At 43.5% G+C, this 16,583-nt stretch overlaps 1 protein-coding gene across 1 annotated transcript in view; it reads left to right on the top strand.

Annotated features, from left to right (window-relative positions):
• Positions 1-16,583, top strand: part of cped1 (cadherin-like and PC-esterase domain containing 1) — a 245,869-nt gene that overhangs the window by 80,939 nt on the left and 148,347 nt on the right. The window contains exons 6-7 of the mRNA XM_073059544.1: positions 2,569-2,746; positions 11,654-11,796. Coding sequence (XP_072915645.1) covers positions 2,569-2,746; positions 11,654-11,796 — 321 coding nt within the window. The remainder of the gene's footprint in view (positions 1-2,568; positions 2,747-11,653; positions 11,797-16,583) is intronic.

A 16,583-nucleotide genomic window follows, 5' to 3' on the forward strand; every position in this document is an offset into this window, starting at 1 on the left:
GAACCAAATGAATTCCCTCGGAACCGGTGTATGGACTCGAGGAGTGGAAAGGGAAATTCAAGAAAATAGAAATTCAAGAATTTCAAGAAAATAGGAGCATCACTAGACAAGCAGGCCCCTCAAATCCGCACCATCACGCAAGATCATCGTGGCGTCAGCTCTTCTGTTCCCAGAGTCCTGAATTTTCCCATCTTCCAAAAAGTGAACTTTCTTCCTCTTTGAGTTTATCCAGTGGTCCAGCCTCCACAACCCTCTGAATTTCAGAGATTCACGGCCCTCTGTAAAAACTTCCTGTGCATTTGTTTTAAAAGATCACCCCTTCTGTAAAATGCTTTGCTTTACACCAGCGTATAATAACTCCAGAGAAATGCAGGGGAAGCATAGCTGTGAATATTTAATCACAACAATATGGGGATTGGAAGGCTTCCCAGAAGAAAAACGCTGTATAAATGTGCAAGTTTGTGACCTCCTAATCACTTTCCGCCACTCAAAACGCTGTTCCTGCCCACCGCACAGCTGCAGTTTCCTATCCACTCTGTGTGAGAATTTTGGTTAGGAACTTGCCAGTAGGTGTAATAAATAAAACTGCACAGGACTCTGCTCCCAATATTTATAGTTGTGATGAAGGAGGGGATATCTTAATGGAAATAAATGGCCACTTTCAGCTGTAATGGTTCTATAACTTTAGATGTTTCCTTTTGGGTTTCTTCTTTCATAGAAATTCTACTACTTTCCCTGATACCAATATTAACCTGACGTGAATAGAACAGAATCAATATGTTCTTTCTCCTTTAAATGCAGGTATAATGTTAGCTGCCAGTGTCTCTAGAACTATTTATTGGAAATTCACATGTGACTTTGTGTAAATCGTGTACAAGGGATGGCACGCTGGTGTAGCGGTTAGCACAACACTTTACCGTACAGCTGAAGTTTCATTGCAATGGTTAACGAGGTATCAAAAAAGGCAGCTGCAATTTAACTGAGTAACAAATTATGTATTTAACTGAAAAGCAGAACAAATTAGAACACTACCAGTAGCATGACAGCAGTATAAAGCTGTGTACTGTATTAATTCCTAACAGTTATCAATGGAGGAGTGCATCCAGTGCACGCTGCCGTGCTCTTTAGATCAACTGCAAATGAACAAAATCAGCACGGACACCTAGTGCAGATAATGCACTGTCTTCATACAATGCTTTTGATGATTGCATCCTCCAAATCTTCATTTTCATTGTAACATTCAAGATGATTGCCGATACCTTCAAATTCTTTGTAGTTCCCAACTTGTTAAGGTAGTGAAATTGCTTCACTTTCACCTCTGGCCATTTCTGACATCTCCAAGCCTGAAAGCTTGAAACTGCAGTGACCGAAACAGTTGAGTTGTCTTGCTACTTATTGCTCGCCAACTATCAGTGAAACAATTACTGCTTTTTGAACACAACCACACTCAACTGGCACTATTTAAAAACTGTTTGCTCTGAGCACAGTGCAGTGTCAAATGGCCACACAAGTGCCTGTGACTGCTGCTAGTTAGAAACTTCAGCAACAGTCGCCTGTTCCAATTAAGTGGCATAGAGTCCCAAATAAATGAAAGGAATCCCAGCTATTTTCTTGATTAGTTTTTGTTCTTTAAAACCTGTCCCAAATAAGCAGCTACCCCATTAACTGATAGACCAACTAATCAGAATCCACTGTATGTTTAAGGCACAGTTACATATATGTTTGCATAGCAGGGGAATTGAGGGTTATGATTGTGGTGAACTACATATACCTGTCTGGACACGCCCCCTGCTGATTGCTCCTGTGGCTCCTCCCACAGACCCCTGTATAAAGGCGATTGAGGCCTGAGCCCGGCCGCTCAGTCTCCAGGATGTAGTATGGTGGTCAACCACTGCTTGTTCCTTCTTCCAGTCAATAAAAGCCGATATCTCGCCTTTACGTCTCAGAGAGTTATTGACGGTGCATCAATGATGAAAATGCAGATGGAGATAAGTCCATGGCCAGATGAACCCTGATCCTATTGTAAGAGCAGAGCAGGCTCGACAGGCCAGGTGGCCTACTCCTACTCCCATGTCTTCTGTTTCTTATGATATTAGCCCCAGGCTCGGCATCTATCCAGTTCCTGAAAAATCAAGACACTTTCCCTTTACCTTAGTGCTACTCGATTTGTTATACAAAGTGATTTAATACCTCTTTAGATTCTTTTAAAATGTGGAACATTAACTTTAATAAGTGTGAAAAGTCAAAATATTCATCCTTGTACAATAAGATTCAATTTCATATCCATCTTAGCACAATAGAGGAAGTTTGGTTTTGAATCTCGTTGTCCCTGCTTAAAGCTGCTATTACATTGCAAAATGTTCTAGCATGTAATGTTGCAAATTCTCCAGTATAAAAGTCATCAAAACACTATTCAGTGCAAAATATTCTTTCAGTCTTTGTTTTTCTGTGGCTCCTCTTCTGGAATCTTTATTTTTAATAACTCTATATGTTAGTATGCATTTCCACTATTGACATTTTAAACCTTTTATTGCAAAATCAATTTCAATATCTTTTGATCTCTTCTAGATATTATGCTTTTTCAGAAAATGCTCTCTGGGGAAAGCAGCAAGGAGTTCCAATAGAAAGCCTTTCAGCAATTCTCAAAGTCTATGTTTTGGTGACCTCACTGTCTCCACTACGAGCATTCATTCATTCAACTGGACTTGTCCAAGGTGAACCCAATAAGAAGTTCTTTGTTACCAAGGTATAACTGTTTATACTTTGACTTCACATGGAATTGTGCTAACATTAGGAATATTTCATCCATGCTAAATTAAGAAAATACCACCCTCTAATATTTAGCATTTTAAATTGCAAATTCTTCAATGCTTTTGAATCATTGCTTAATTTTTGGTTCTTCATTACAAGTAAGCTCTTGGGGAGCAAAGTTCACCTAAATGTAAAACTATTCTGGTTTCTTATCTCAAACTGTAGTTTTTAATTAAATTTTATTGCATTCAATTTAGGAATAAAACTTAAAGATAACGAGCAATTTTGATAGATATCATCTAATATTTTATCATTGTGTTGTCCTTTATCAAATTCACTAATGCTTTGATTAATTTGAGCTGCAGGTTATACTAGGCTATACTGTAGTCCAATGTAAAGTTGTACCGTGTGTGTTGAAAGCAAGCCAAGAACCTGTGTTTGTGCCAACATGCATTGCAGCAACTGTGAATTTGTTTGTATTATTATGTCAAACACACTTCTAAATCACACCTCACTGTTCAATAGAAGATTGAGCAAATAGACTTACCGGGAAAGACAGATTGTGAATAGTCCATTAGTAGGTCAGAAAGAGTGTTTGCTTTCCAATTTACATGCTGCAGCCTTAAATTCTGGCTCTTGTGATTAATTTAATTAGTTCTAGTGTAATTGAATAAATGATTAAAATGTTCTCACATATATAGTAAATTCTGTGGTTGTTATAATTACTCATGGTCGTGGCAGAACAATCTGTCTTTAAAATAGTCTGGGCTAGAACTCTCTCTCAAGGGAGAATACGTGGCAGGGGAGCAGTTCTGAGACTGGGCGGTGATGGTATAATGTGTGACCGACATGATTCGGGTTGGCCAGCTGTGGAGGTGAGGCCCCCTGGTTATGATGGTCGCATTTTGAGCAGAGGGATAGAATTTGAAGGAAGGTCAGCCCTAATGGCAGTAGTCCAGGTGAGCTCAAATGACAGCTCTGTGTTTCTGAATGCAGCACTTGTTAACTTTAGCTGCTTCAATGTTTTATTGATGTTTTGAAGCTGCTTCATCCGAGTTCAACCCTCCCATACGATGTGCATAGAGAGTGATTTTGGGCATCGCAGTTGCATTAAATGACGTGCAACCCACACTTTGAAGTCACCCGTGTGAATCTGTGTATGCATGCAAATAGCATAGCCTACTCTGGGTCTTGACTGGACATTTGAGGCCTACCCTGATGCTAGGTAAAGAGAGCCTGTGCTTATCTGGTCTACTGTCATTCAGATAGATTTTCCTTCAATTTCTAATCTCCCTGTTCACCCTCGACCTTTGCTTGCTATTGCTTCCCTTTCATCTAGGGTTCTCTACTTTCACATCTTGCCGATCCTACCCTAGACCCAGCTCAATCACATCAAGTTACACCTTGCCCTAGTGCCACCTTGTCATACTTGCTCCATATGCTGTTTGGCTACCCACCAATTTCCTTGCTTTTTCCAATTCAAGTCCTATCCTCTTCAGCATGCTTTACCCCATCAATACCTCCAAGGGTTCTCTTCGTAGTCTCAGCAATTGTGAAGCTAGACTTTCTGCATCTTTACACTTGGGTCTGACATGAGCCAAGTCTCCACAAGCTTTCTTCACACGAGGTCCATTCAAAATCTTCTTTTTGGCCTCGTGCACTATATCATTTCCCACAAGAACTTTGACTTTTCTGCTTCACATTATAGCTCTGTATTTCATACATCGTTTCGCTACGATAAACCTCCCATTTCCAATTCAGCTGTGTTTGCCCTTACTGCTTGTAAACAGATGGATCTTTCCACAGAGCAAAATATGATAAACTGCATTTGTCACTGGAGTGCCGAATTAAACTGATCACGGAATTACTGATGGGAGATGTATAAAAGAAGGGGTGAAAAACAAAGGCCATTTTTAGGAAAGAGGATGAGGTTTCAGAGAGGGTAATGTGAGAGAAGGAAGCGTGTTACTGGAGAAAAGTGGGATGGGGCCAAGATTCCAATGGAAGGAAATGGTGCGCTGAAACAGAATTCAAGATTCAAAATAAGTAAGGTTAGGGGACAGATGCCATGAGAATGGGCACAAGAATAAAAAATACACAGCGGAGAGGAACTAGAGGCTTGGCCATTACCATTCCAATACTGTTACCAGGAGCTGAAATGGGCAGAACCAGAGACTACAGTCAGTTGGAGAGGTGACATAGACTGGTGGGATGTGTTCCTGAAAATTTCATCAAGTGAGCCCCTACCTGCCAATTTCCTGCTCATTGAGAGAATCTTAACTTTTCTTACCTGTCAAAAATTGCAAATAAATGAAAGTCATCGAAGATGATGCTTTAAAAAGACAGTTTTTGAAACTATTTATGGATTGTCCAGAGCTATGCCCTGGCAGGGCAGAACAATGTGGTGGGAAGACTGAACAGCTTGAACTGATATATTGTCATTGGCTCTCAATAAAAAAAAGGAACTTGTAGTAACCGCAAACCCAAGCAAGACCAAGGAATTGATAATGAACTTCAGGAAGAAGAATTTGAGAGGAAGTATACCTGCCGTCATTAAATGATCAGTGGTGGAAAGGGTGAGCAGCCTTAAATTCTTGGGCATCAACCCATCTCAGAGGCTCTATCCTGGGCCCAACACATTGATGCAATCATAAGACATAGGAGCAGAATTAGGCCATTTGGCCCATCGGGTCTGTTCCACCATTCAATCATAGCTGATCGTTTTTCTCCTTCCTCAGCCCCACTCCCTGGCCTGCTGCCCATAACCTTTGATGCTTTGTCCAGACAAGAACATATCAATCTCTGCCTTAAATACACTCAACGACCTGGCCTCCACAGCTGCACGTGATAGTAAATTCCACCAATTCACTGCTCTCTGGCTGAAGAAATTTCTCTGCATCTCTGTTTTATGTGGACTCCCCTCTATCCTGAGACTGTGCCCACTTGTCTTAGACTCCCCCACCAAGGCAAATATCCTTTCCGCATCTACTCTGTATAGGCCTTTCAACATTCAAATGGCTTTTTGAAAGAAAATCATGAAGAAGGTGGTTGTATTTCAGTATGAGTTTCAAGTGGTTTGACATGTCACCACACAGACTCTAGAAAGTTTCTACAAATATACCACGGGGAACATTCTGACTGGTTCCATCACCGCCTGATATGGAGGCGACAATGTGCAGGATTGAAAGCGACTGCAAAGGTTTAAAATTTAACTAGATTCATCACGGATACAAGCCTCTCCACCGTCAAGAACCTCTTCAAAGGCAGCATCTCAAGACAGTGGCATCCACCATTAACATAGAATATTACAGCACAGCACAGGCCCGTCAACCCATGATTTTGTGCTGTCATTTTAACCTACTCTCAGATCAATCTAACCCTTCCTCCTATATTGACCTCCATTTTTCTATCAATATGCCTATCTAATGGATTCTTAAATAGCCCTAATGTATCTGCCTCTATCACCAGCCCTGACCAGGGTGTTCCATGAACCTTCCACTCTCTCTGAGTTTTAAAAAAAACTTGCTTCCGACGCGACCCTTATATGTTCCTCCAATCACCATATTAGCCATTTCCACCCTGAGGCGAGAAAAGTCTCCGGTTATCTATTCGATCGATGGTTTATCATCTTGTACAGCTCTATCAAGTCACCTCTCATCCTCCATCGCCCCAAAGGGAAACTCATCCCTCCGAACCCATGCTCTCATCCTCCATCACCTCAAAGGGAAACTCATTCCTCCGAACCCCAAAGGGAAACTCATTTCTCCGAACCCATGCTCTCATCCTCCGTCACCCCAAAGGGAAACTCATTCCTCCGAACCCCAAAGGGAAACTCATCACTCCAAACTCATGCTCTCATCCTCCACCACCCCAAAGGGAAACTCATTCCTCCGAACCCATGCTCTCATCCTCCGTCACCTCAAAGGGAAACTCATTCCTCCGAACCCCAAAGGGAAACTCATTCCTCCGAACCCCAAAGGGAAACTCATTCCTCCGAACCCATGCTCTCATCCTCCGAACCCCAAAGGGAAACTCATTCCTCCGAACCCCAAAGGGAAACTCATTCCTCCGAACCCATGCTCTCATCCTCCGAACCCCAAAGGGAAACTCATTCCTCCGAACCCCAAAGGGAAACTCATTCCTCCGAACCCCAAAGGGAAACTCATCACTCCAAACTCATGCTCTCATCCTCCACCACCCCAAAGGGAAACTCATTCCTCCGAACCCATGCTCTCATCCTCCGTCACCTCAAAGGGAAACTCATTCCTCCGAACCCCAAAGGGAAGCTCATTCCTCCGAACCCATGCTCTCATCCTCCGTCGCCCCAAAGGGAAACTCATTCCTCCAAAACCATGCTCTCATCCTCCGTCGCCTCAAAGGAAAACTCATTCCTCCGAACCCATGCTCTCATCCTCCGTCACCTCAAAGGGAAACTCATTCCTCCGAACCCCAAAGGGAAGCTCATTCCTCCGAACCCATGCTCTCATCCTCCATCACCTCAAAGGGAAACTCATTCCTCCGAACCCCAAAGGGAAGCTCATTCCTCCGAACCCATGCTCTCATCCTCCGTCGCCCCAAAGGGAAACTCATTCCTCCGAACCCATGCTCTCATCCTCCATCACCTCAAAGGGAAACTCATTCCTCCGAACCCCAAAGGGAAGCTCATTCCTCCGAACCCATGCTCTCATCCTCCGTCGCCCCAAAGGGAAACTCATTCCTCCGAACCCATGCTCTCATCCTCCGTCGCCCCAAAGGGAAACTCATTGCTCCGAACCCCAAAGGGAAACTCATTCCTCCGAACCCCAAAGGGAAACTCATTCCTCCGAACCCATGCTCTCATCCTCCGTCGCCTCAAAGGGAAACTCATTCCTCCGAACCCCAAAGGGAAACTCATTCCTCCGAACCCCAAAGGGAAACTCATTCCTCCGAACCCCAAAGGGAAACTCATCACTCCAAACTCATGCTCTCATCCTCCGTCACCCCAAAGGGAAACTCATTCCTCCGAACCCATGCTCTCATCCTCCGTCGCCCCAAAGGGAAACTCATTCCTCCGAACCCCAAAGGGAAACTCATCACTCCAAACTCATGCTCTCATCCTCCACCACCCCAAAGGGAAACTCATTCCTCCGAACCCATGCTCTCATCCTCCGTCGCCCCAAAGGGAAACTCATTCCTCCGAACCCCAAAGGGAAACTCATTCCTCCGAACCCATGCTCTCATCCTCCGAACCCCAAAGGGAAACTCATTCCTCCGAACCCATGCTCTCATCCTCCGTCGCCCCAAAGGGAAACTCATTCCTCCGAACCCCAAAGGGAAACTCATCACTCCAAACTCATGCTCTCATCCTCCACCACCCCAAAGGGAAACTCATTCCTCCGAACCCATGCTCTCATCCTCCGTCGCCCCAAAGGGAAACTCATTCCTCCGAACCCCAAAGGGAAACTCATTCCTCCGAACCCATGCTCTCATCCTCCGAACCCCAAAGGGAAACTCATTCCTCCGAACCCCAAAGGGAAACTCATTCCTCCGAACCCCAAAGGGAAACTCATTCCTCCGAACCCCAAAGGGAAACTCATCACTCCAAACTCATGCTCTCATCCTCCACCACCCCAAAGGGAAACTCATTCCTCCGAACCCCAAAGGGAAACTCATTCCTCCGAACCCATGCTCTCATCCTCCGAACCCCAAAGGGAAACTCATTCCTCCGAACCCCAAAGGGAAACTCATTCCTCCGAACCCCAAAGGGAAACTCATTCCTCCGAACCCATGCTCTCATCCTCCGTCGCCCCAAAGGGAAACTCATTGCTCCGAACCCCAAAGGGAAACTCATTCCTCCGAACCCCAAAGGGAAACTCATTCCTCCGAACCCATGCTCTCATCCTCCGTCGCCCCAAAGGGAAACTCATTCCTCCGAACCCATGCTCTCATCCTCCGTCGCCCCAAAGGGAAACTCATTCCTCCGAACCCCAAAGGGAAACTCATTCCTCCGAACCCCAAAGGGAAACTCATTCCTCCGAACCCATGCTCTCATCCTCCGAACCCCAAAGGGAAACTCATTCCTCCGAACCCCAAAGGGAAACTCATTCCTCCGAACCCATGCTCTCATCCTCCGAACCCCAAAGGGAAACTCATTCCTCCGAACCCCAAAGGGAAACTCATTCCTCCGAACCCATGCTCTCATTCCTCCGAACCCCAAAGGGAAACTCATTCCTCCGAACCCCAAAGTGAAACTCATTCCTCCGAACCCATGCTCTCATCCTCCATCACCTCAAAGGGAAACTCATTCCTCCGAACCCATGCTCTCATCCTCCATTGCCTCAAAGGGAAACTCATTCCTCCATTGCCTCAAAGGGAAACTCATTCCTCCATTGCCTCAAAGGGAAACTCATTCCTCCATCGCCCCAAAGGGAAACTCATTCCTCCGAACCCATGCTCTCCAGTCCGTGCAGCATCCTGGTAAATCTCCTCTCACCCTCTAAATCTTTCACATCCTTGCGATAATGGGGCTACCAGAACTGAACATAATTCTCAGGTGTGATCTCACCAGGGTCTTATGGAGCTCCAACATTACTTAAAGGCCAATACACCATATGCCGCCTTAGCAACCTTATCAACTGTCAGCTATTAAAGACTTTCACCGTCCAAGACTTGTACACTTCTTGTATCATTAGAGAAGAGGTTCAGGCACTTGAGGACCCGCACTCAGTGTTTTAGGAAGAACTTCATCCCTTCTACCATTGAATTTCTGAATGGTTCATGAACACTACCTTGCTATTCCTCGTTCTGTAACTTGTAGTAATTTTTGCACAGTGCAGAAAACAACAAATTTCATGACATTTCTGAGTGACGTATCTATGAAAACTTGCTGTACGTTCCCAAACAAAAGCCGTGGATGAACCGGGGGTACATAGTCTGCTGGGGGCTAGGTTTGTGGCATTTCTGCACAAGAAAACCAGGTATGACTTGTATAAGGCTATTTCAAGAGCAGAGGAACAATTCCAAGTGCGGTTGGAGGCGACATCGGATGCACGTCAACTCTGGTAGGGCTTACAGGCCATTACTCCCTACAGAGTGAAACCCAGCACCACGAATGGCAGTGATGCTTCACCACTAGATGAGCTCAATGCCTTTTATGCTTTGAAAGGGAGAATAAAACTACAGCTGTGATGTTTCCTGCAGCACCTGGTGACACTGTGATCTCGGTCTCGGATGCTGACATCAGGCTGTCTTTCAGGAGGGTGAACCCTCGCAAGGTTCTCTTCGCAGAACCCTCACAGCTGCATCACTCTCTGGTATGGGTGGGGCTACCGAGCGGGACCGAAGTAAGCCGCAGAAAATTGCAAAATTAGTCAGCTCCATCGTTGGTACTAGCCTCCATAGTATCCAAGACATCCCCAAGGAGTGGTGCTTCAAAAAGGCAGCGTCCACCATTAAGGACCCCCACCACCCAGAATATGCCCTCTTCTCACTGTTACCATTAGGAAGGAGGTATAGAAGCCTGAAGCCACACACTCAGTGATTCAGGAAAAGCCTTTTCCCTCTGCCATCTGATTTCTAAATGGGCATTGAGCCCATGAACACTACTTCCTACTTTTTTAAATATTTCTTTTATTGCATTACTTATTTTAATTTAACTATTTACTATACATATGTGCTTACTGTAATTCAGTTATTTTCTATATTTACACTGTACTGCATTGTACTGCTGCCACAAAGTTAACAAATTTAATGACATATGCCGATGATATTAAACCTGATTCTGAGGGTCCTGATAAGAAATAACTGACATTAGGAGCAAGCTAGAATTCACTGCGGGGTATTCATGGGAAAGCGAAACTCGCTGTGCAGACAAGTTCTATGAAATAACATAAATTAGTTTCAGAAACAAATATAAGCTATTGCATAAGCTCGAGTTTAAAAACTAAATCAGCATGCACGTGACTGTAGGAATCCGTGGTGACACCAGCTGAGCCAGAATGAGTTTACTGCTGTACACTGCCACCCCGTGGCCAATGTCTGAAACTGCAGGGAAGTGTAAGTTTGGCAATGTGGTGAATAATAGTTTCCACTGAAAAATGGTTGGAACACCAGCAATAAGCGTGGTAGATGTTGTAGGAAACTTGGTGATCCCTGATCTTAAGCGTTAAGTCTGTTCCTGCTTCAAATTAGTGAATAGTGCGAAGCAGACTCGACAGGCAAACGGCCTAATTCCGCTCCTATGTCTTTTAGTCTCATGGAAATCGGAGTTGGAAAGTAATTTTATTTGAGGAATATCAAAGTAGAACCCTAGCTTGTGTGTTACAGGTACTTTGGATACAACAGCCACAAATAGTGCCAGTATTTAATTTCCTAATACGTTAGGAGGAGTAGGTATGGTGGTGGGAGAAATTCCAAAGCTGAGATACCAAGGGAAATGTGTGAAGGCTGAGGTTTTCTTGCGTCTCCCTGGAGATAATAACTGGGTTTCCTGCTCTCTGCATGGATAGTCAGCAATAGCAACAAGTATTTCTATATTTCTCATGAATGTTAGGAGACAAGATATAACAAAGAACCTTATAAGGAATATTAAGACAGGCCACTGAAAATAAGTTGTTAAGGAAGCTGATTTTTTTTTTAGGATCACCAAAGAAATAAGCAACATGCAGAGGTGGAGGGTTTTAGGCAGTAAATCTCAGAGCTTGGGATGTGAATAACTAATTTTATACAGAAGTTTCCTCATTTCTACTGAATGAGGTTTGAGCAGTCTCTTCCCATCCTGTGACGGCTGTGGGCTCTTCTGAGTTGCCTTTCCCTGCATTTGAAAATAAACTACGTATACTGATGACAGAATTCTATTTTATAGTAACTCTTTAGAAAATTGCATCAAACACAAGTTGTCTAAACAAGTAAATTGTTGTTTCAGCTTCTGGAATATTTTGAAAAGTACTTTGGGACAGCTGCTTCTGCGCAGGCCTTTGAGAACATGAAGGAGCAAATCACACAACTGTTACTGATAGCGGAAGTGAATATTGAACTTTCCCCTAGCGGTCAAGGAACATCAGAAAGGTGAGTAAACTGACCACTGCTACCAATGGAGTTTAAGACTTATTTTCTCATTTGAAATCTAAATGCTACAATATTTAATATTGTATGGTCATAATGACCATATGCCACAAAAATACATTGAATATTTCTCTTGAAAATAATAAAGGCAGAATTGCTTATGCTAATTGGGAATATGTGGTCTGAACTTCCAAATTTGTAAATTGCTGATTCTACCCACTTCTTGTCTGCTGATCATGGGACCTAAAATTATTGTAAGTCTTACTGAAGGGCTTCAGCCAATTACATATGCAAATCTGCCTATTAATTCCAGGAATAAAGTCCAAAGTTTTGCAGTCTTCAGAAACTGAAATTGACCTTCCTGAGAGACAAAATCCTTTGTCAGCATTTTTTAATTGGCAGTGATGTATTTTTCCCCGTCATTTACCGTAGGAAGAGAGCACAATGTTTTTCTAGCAATGACAGATGACTTCAGAAACATAATATCTTAAACGCACTGTATTCCCAACACCAACAGACGTGATAAACATAAGCGAGCCAATGAAAAGAGGGGAGGTGTCAGTGGAGCAGTCATTGTTGGAGTGGGTCAGTGTTAGAGTGGTCAGGCTATGGTAGAACAGGCTTGGGGGAGCACAGACATAGCTCTAAGTAAGTTTCAAATGAGTTTGTTTTCTGTCTATTGCTACAGAGCTAGTACTCGAAGAATAAGTCCAGAGTTAGTGGAGTCAAGACCCTGATGGAAGCTATATACAGAGCTCCAAACAGTGGCCAGGATCTGCGATACAAATTACACTGGGAGATAGAAAAGGCATGTAATAAGGGAAAGCTTGTGATATTCATGGGGGATTTCAATAGGCAGGTAGATTGGGAAAATCGGGTTGACACTAGATGCCAAGGGAGGGAATTTGCAGAATGCTTAAAGCAGTTCAAGTGGATGGGCCACAGCAGCAGGAGACCATGAACATACACTCAGTGGCCACTTCATTACATACAGGAGATTGCTAGTAGAGTGGCCACTGATTGCATATCCACCAGTGTGTGACCATTTGGTGTATATAATCAAGGATATATCTCCACCTTGTGCAGAGACTCGATTTAAGATGAGAAATAGACCACACACGTCGGAGATAGTTGTAGCCAGGAGATTAAAGTTCTCCAGCATGGCTACCAGTGGTGCAATTAAATTTATAGATGTTCGAGAGGTCAATGTTTGATGAGAACAGATACTTGGGATTAAATTATAGAGGAGTGAGGCTCCTGAGAAAGGTGAAATCAAAGGAAAGAATTTTGAAATGGAAGCAGCACGTAACTGGGTCAGGAAACAGAGCAGTGAAGCCCGAACAAGGTCTAAGCATATGATCACAGAATGTTTAATGACCTTTTGTTTCGAACAAGTGGGACAAAACAGTGCAATGGATTGGTCTTGTCAAGAAGTGTAACTGATGACCCAAGTATGAGGGAAATGGAGGGAGTCACTGTAGAAATGCAGGTTGTTAATTAGAGTGGTGTAGCGTGTGCGAATTTAAAAACTAGCATTAACTCATAAGTGAGTAATGGTTGTCAAGCACATGTAAAGCCTGTTTCTAGGCTTTACCAAGAGTGTTTGTGTGAGTTATGTGTTAAATCAGCCATCTCACACCTGCCACAAGAGCTCCTGCTCCATAATGACAAATGCCACTCCAGTCTTCAAGAAGGGAAAGAGGCAGAAGAAGGGAAACTATAGACCAGTTAGGCTGACCTCAGTGGTTGGGAAGATGTTGGAGTCACTTAAAGATGAGGTCTCAGTGTGCTTGGAGGCAGATGATAACATAGGCCATAGTCAGCATGGTTTCCACAAGGGACAATCTTGCCTGACAAATCTGTGGGAATTCTTTGAAGAAATAGTAAGCAGGATAGACAAAGAAGAATCGCTGAATAGGATTCCCAGAAGGCCTTTGACAAGGTGTCACACTTGAGACTGCTTAACAAGCTACGAGCCTGTCGTATTACAGGAAAGATTCTAGCATGGATAAAGTAGTGGCTGATTGGCAGGAAGCAAACAGTGGGAATAAAGGCAGCTTTTTCTGGTTGGCTGCTAGTGACTAGTGGTGTTCCTCAGGTTTCTGTGATGGGAACGATTCTTTTTATGTTATATATCAATGATTTGCAAGATGGAATTGATGGCTTTGTTACAAAGTTTGCCAATGATATGAAGATAGATGGGTAGTTTTGAGGAAGTATAGAGGCCACAGAAGGACTTAGCTTAGGAGAATGGGCAAAAGAAGTGGCAAATGGAATACAGTATCAGGAAATGTATGGTCATGCACTTTGGTAGAAGAAACGAAAGGGGTGACTATTTTCTAAATGAAGAGAAAATAGAAAAAAACTGAGGCACAAAGGGACTTGTTAGTCCCTGTGCAGGATTCCCTGAAAGTTAATTTGTAGGTTGAGTTTGTGGTGAGGAAGGCAAATGCAATGTTATCATTCATTTCAAGAGGACGAGAATATAAAAGCAAGGAAGTAATGTTGAAACTTTATAAAGCACTGGTGAGGCCTCACCTGGAGTATTGTGAGCAGTTTCATCCCCTTATCTGAGAAAGGGTGTGCTGAAACTGGAGAGGGTTCAAAGGAGGTTCACAAAAAAGATTTCAGGATTGAATGGCCTTTTATATGAAGAGTGTTTGATGGCCCTAGGATTGTATTCACTAAAATTCAGAAGAATTAGGGGTGCCCTCATTGAAACCTATTGAATCATGAAAGGTCTTGATCAAGTGGATGTGGAGAGGATGTTTCCTACAGTGGGAGAGACTAAGACCAAATGATGCAGCATAGAGTGGAATCCGTCTAGAATGGAGATGAGGAGGAATATCGTTAGCCAAAGAGTGGTGAATCTGTAGAATTCTTTGCTACAGACAGCTGTGAAGGCCAAGTTTTTAATGTATATTTAAGGTAGAGGGTGATGGTTTTGGTTGACAATAACCATCTTACAGCTTCCATTTTAGTTTTTCCACTCCACTTTCATCGTCATTCAGTATTTCTTTGCCAATGGCTGCTGATGGAGAAAGGATTGGCCACTTCTAGTCTGGCAACAGCTCTTTCCATCTGCCTTCAATGGAAAATGCAAGACAGTTCGGAGAGCTGCAGTGGAAACTGGCCATCATCGAATCATCTCCTTGCAAGTTTCTCCTCGGGCAGAGGCTAGGCATCAAGATCAACTTTGTTTCCACTCCAGTTTTGTGTGTTCTGAAGAAGCTGACGCATGATTCATACGGGGTAGGAGAGTAGGGTGACTACGAGGTACTGTTCTCCTTGCGTTCCTTACACAGGGCTTCTTTAGGCATCCAGTGCAAGGGTTTGACCAGAGCATCACATTGCCAGCAGGGCGACAGTACACGCCATCAGCACTTGTGAATGGAAAAGACAGATTTTATCAATGCTGTGATAAATTTGTCTTGTGGTAGTTTACCACCGTATCCCCTGTCAGGAATGTGATGGGATGGTTTTGGGAAAATGAAAGACATTGGTGGCATATTCTTCACTATTTCTAGGCAATTTGGGTAAGCAAAACCATCACTATTGGGAAGCCCTGCAATGTACACTTGCCATGGCTTGAAAGTCTGGACAACATGCCCCAGAAATTTAAATGTTGTATCAGTATTGCCCTGAGTTCTGAGGAAACTGGGTGTATTTAAGGTAGAGGTTGATAGGTTCATGATTAGTCAGGGCATGAAAGGCTACAGGGAGAAGGCAGGAGATTGGAGTTGAGAAGGAAATGGATCTGCCATGATGAAATGGCAGACCAGACTTGATGGGCCAAATGGCCTAATTCTACTTCTATGTCTTGTGGTCTTACGGAATCCCACTGAAAGTATAATCAGTCATGGTGAGGTGAGGAAGCATTTGTTGGACTGACCAGAAGACCATGAAATATTGGAGCAGAATTAGGCCATTTGGCCCATCAAGTCTGCTCCGCCATTTCATCATGGCTGATCCATTTTCCCTCTTGGCCTCAGTCTCCTGCCTTCTCCCCATATCCCCTCATGCCCTGACCAATCAAGAATCTATTAACCTCTGCCTTAAATATACATAAAGACGACCTCCACAGCTGCCTGAAGCAAAGAATTCCACAGATTCAGCACTCTCTGGCTAGAGAAAACCTTCTATTCTGAGGCTGTGTCCTCTGGTCTTAGACTCTCCCACCAGAGGAAATGCCCTCTCCACATCCACTCTATCAAGACATTTCACTATTCAATAAATTTCAATGAGGTCACCCCTCATTCTTTTGAATTGTAGTGAATACAGGCCCACATCCATCAAATGCTCTTCATATGACAAGCCATTCATTCCTGAAATCATTTTTGTGAATCTGCTTTGAACCCTCTCCAGTTTCAGCAAATCCTCTCTAAGATGAGGGGGCCCAAACACTGCTCACAATACTCCAAGTGAGGTCTCACCAGTACTTTATAAAGTGCTTTATATCCTTGCTTTTATATTCTCGTCCTCTTGAAATGAATGCTAACATTGCATTTGCCTTCCTCACCACTGACTCAACCTGCAAATTAACCTTTAGGGAATCCTGCACAGGGACTCCCATGTCCCTTTGTGTCTCAGTTCTTTATATTTTTTCTCCATTTAGAAAATAGTCACCCCTTTCATTTGTTCTACCAAAGTGCATGACCATACGCTTCCTGACACTGTATTTCATCTGCCATTTCTTTGCCCGTTCTCCTAATCTAAGTCCTTCTGCAGCTGCTCTATTTTCTCAAAACTACCTACCCCTCCACCTACCTTCATATTGTCGGCAACCCTTT

Source organism: Hemitrygon akajei, chromosome 10, assembly GCF_048418815.1.
Source record: "Hemitrygon akajei chromosome 10, sHemAka1.3, whole genome shotgun sequence".
Classification (NCBI taxonomy): domain Eukaryota; kingdom Metazoa; phylum Chordata; class Chondrichthyes; order Myliobatiformes; family Dasyatidae; genus Hemitrygon; species Hemitrygon akajei.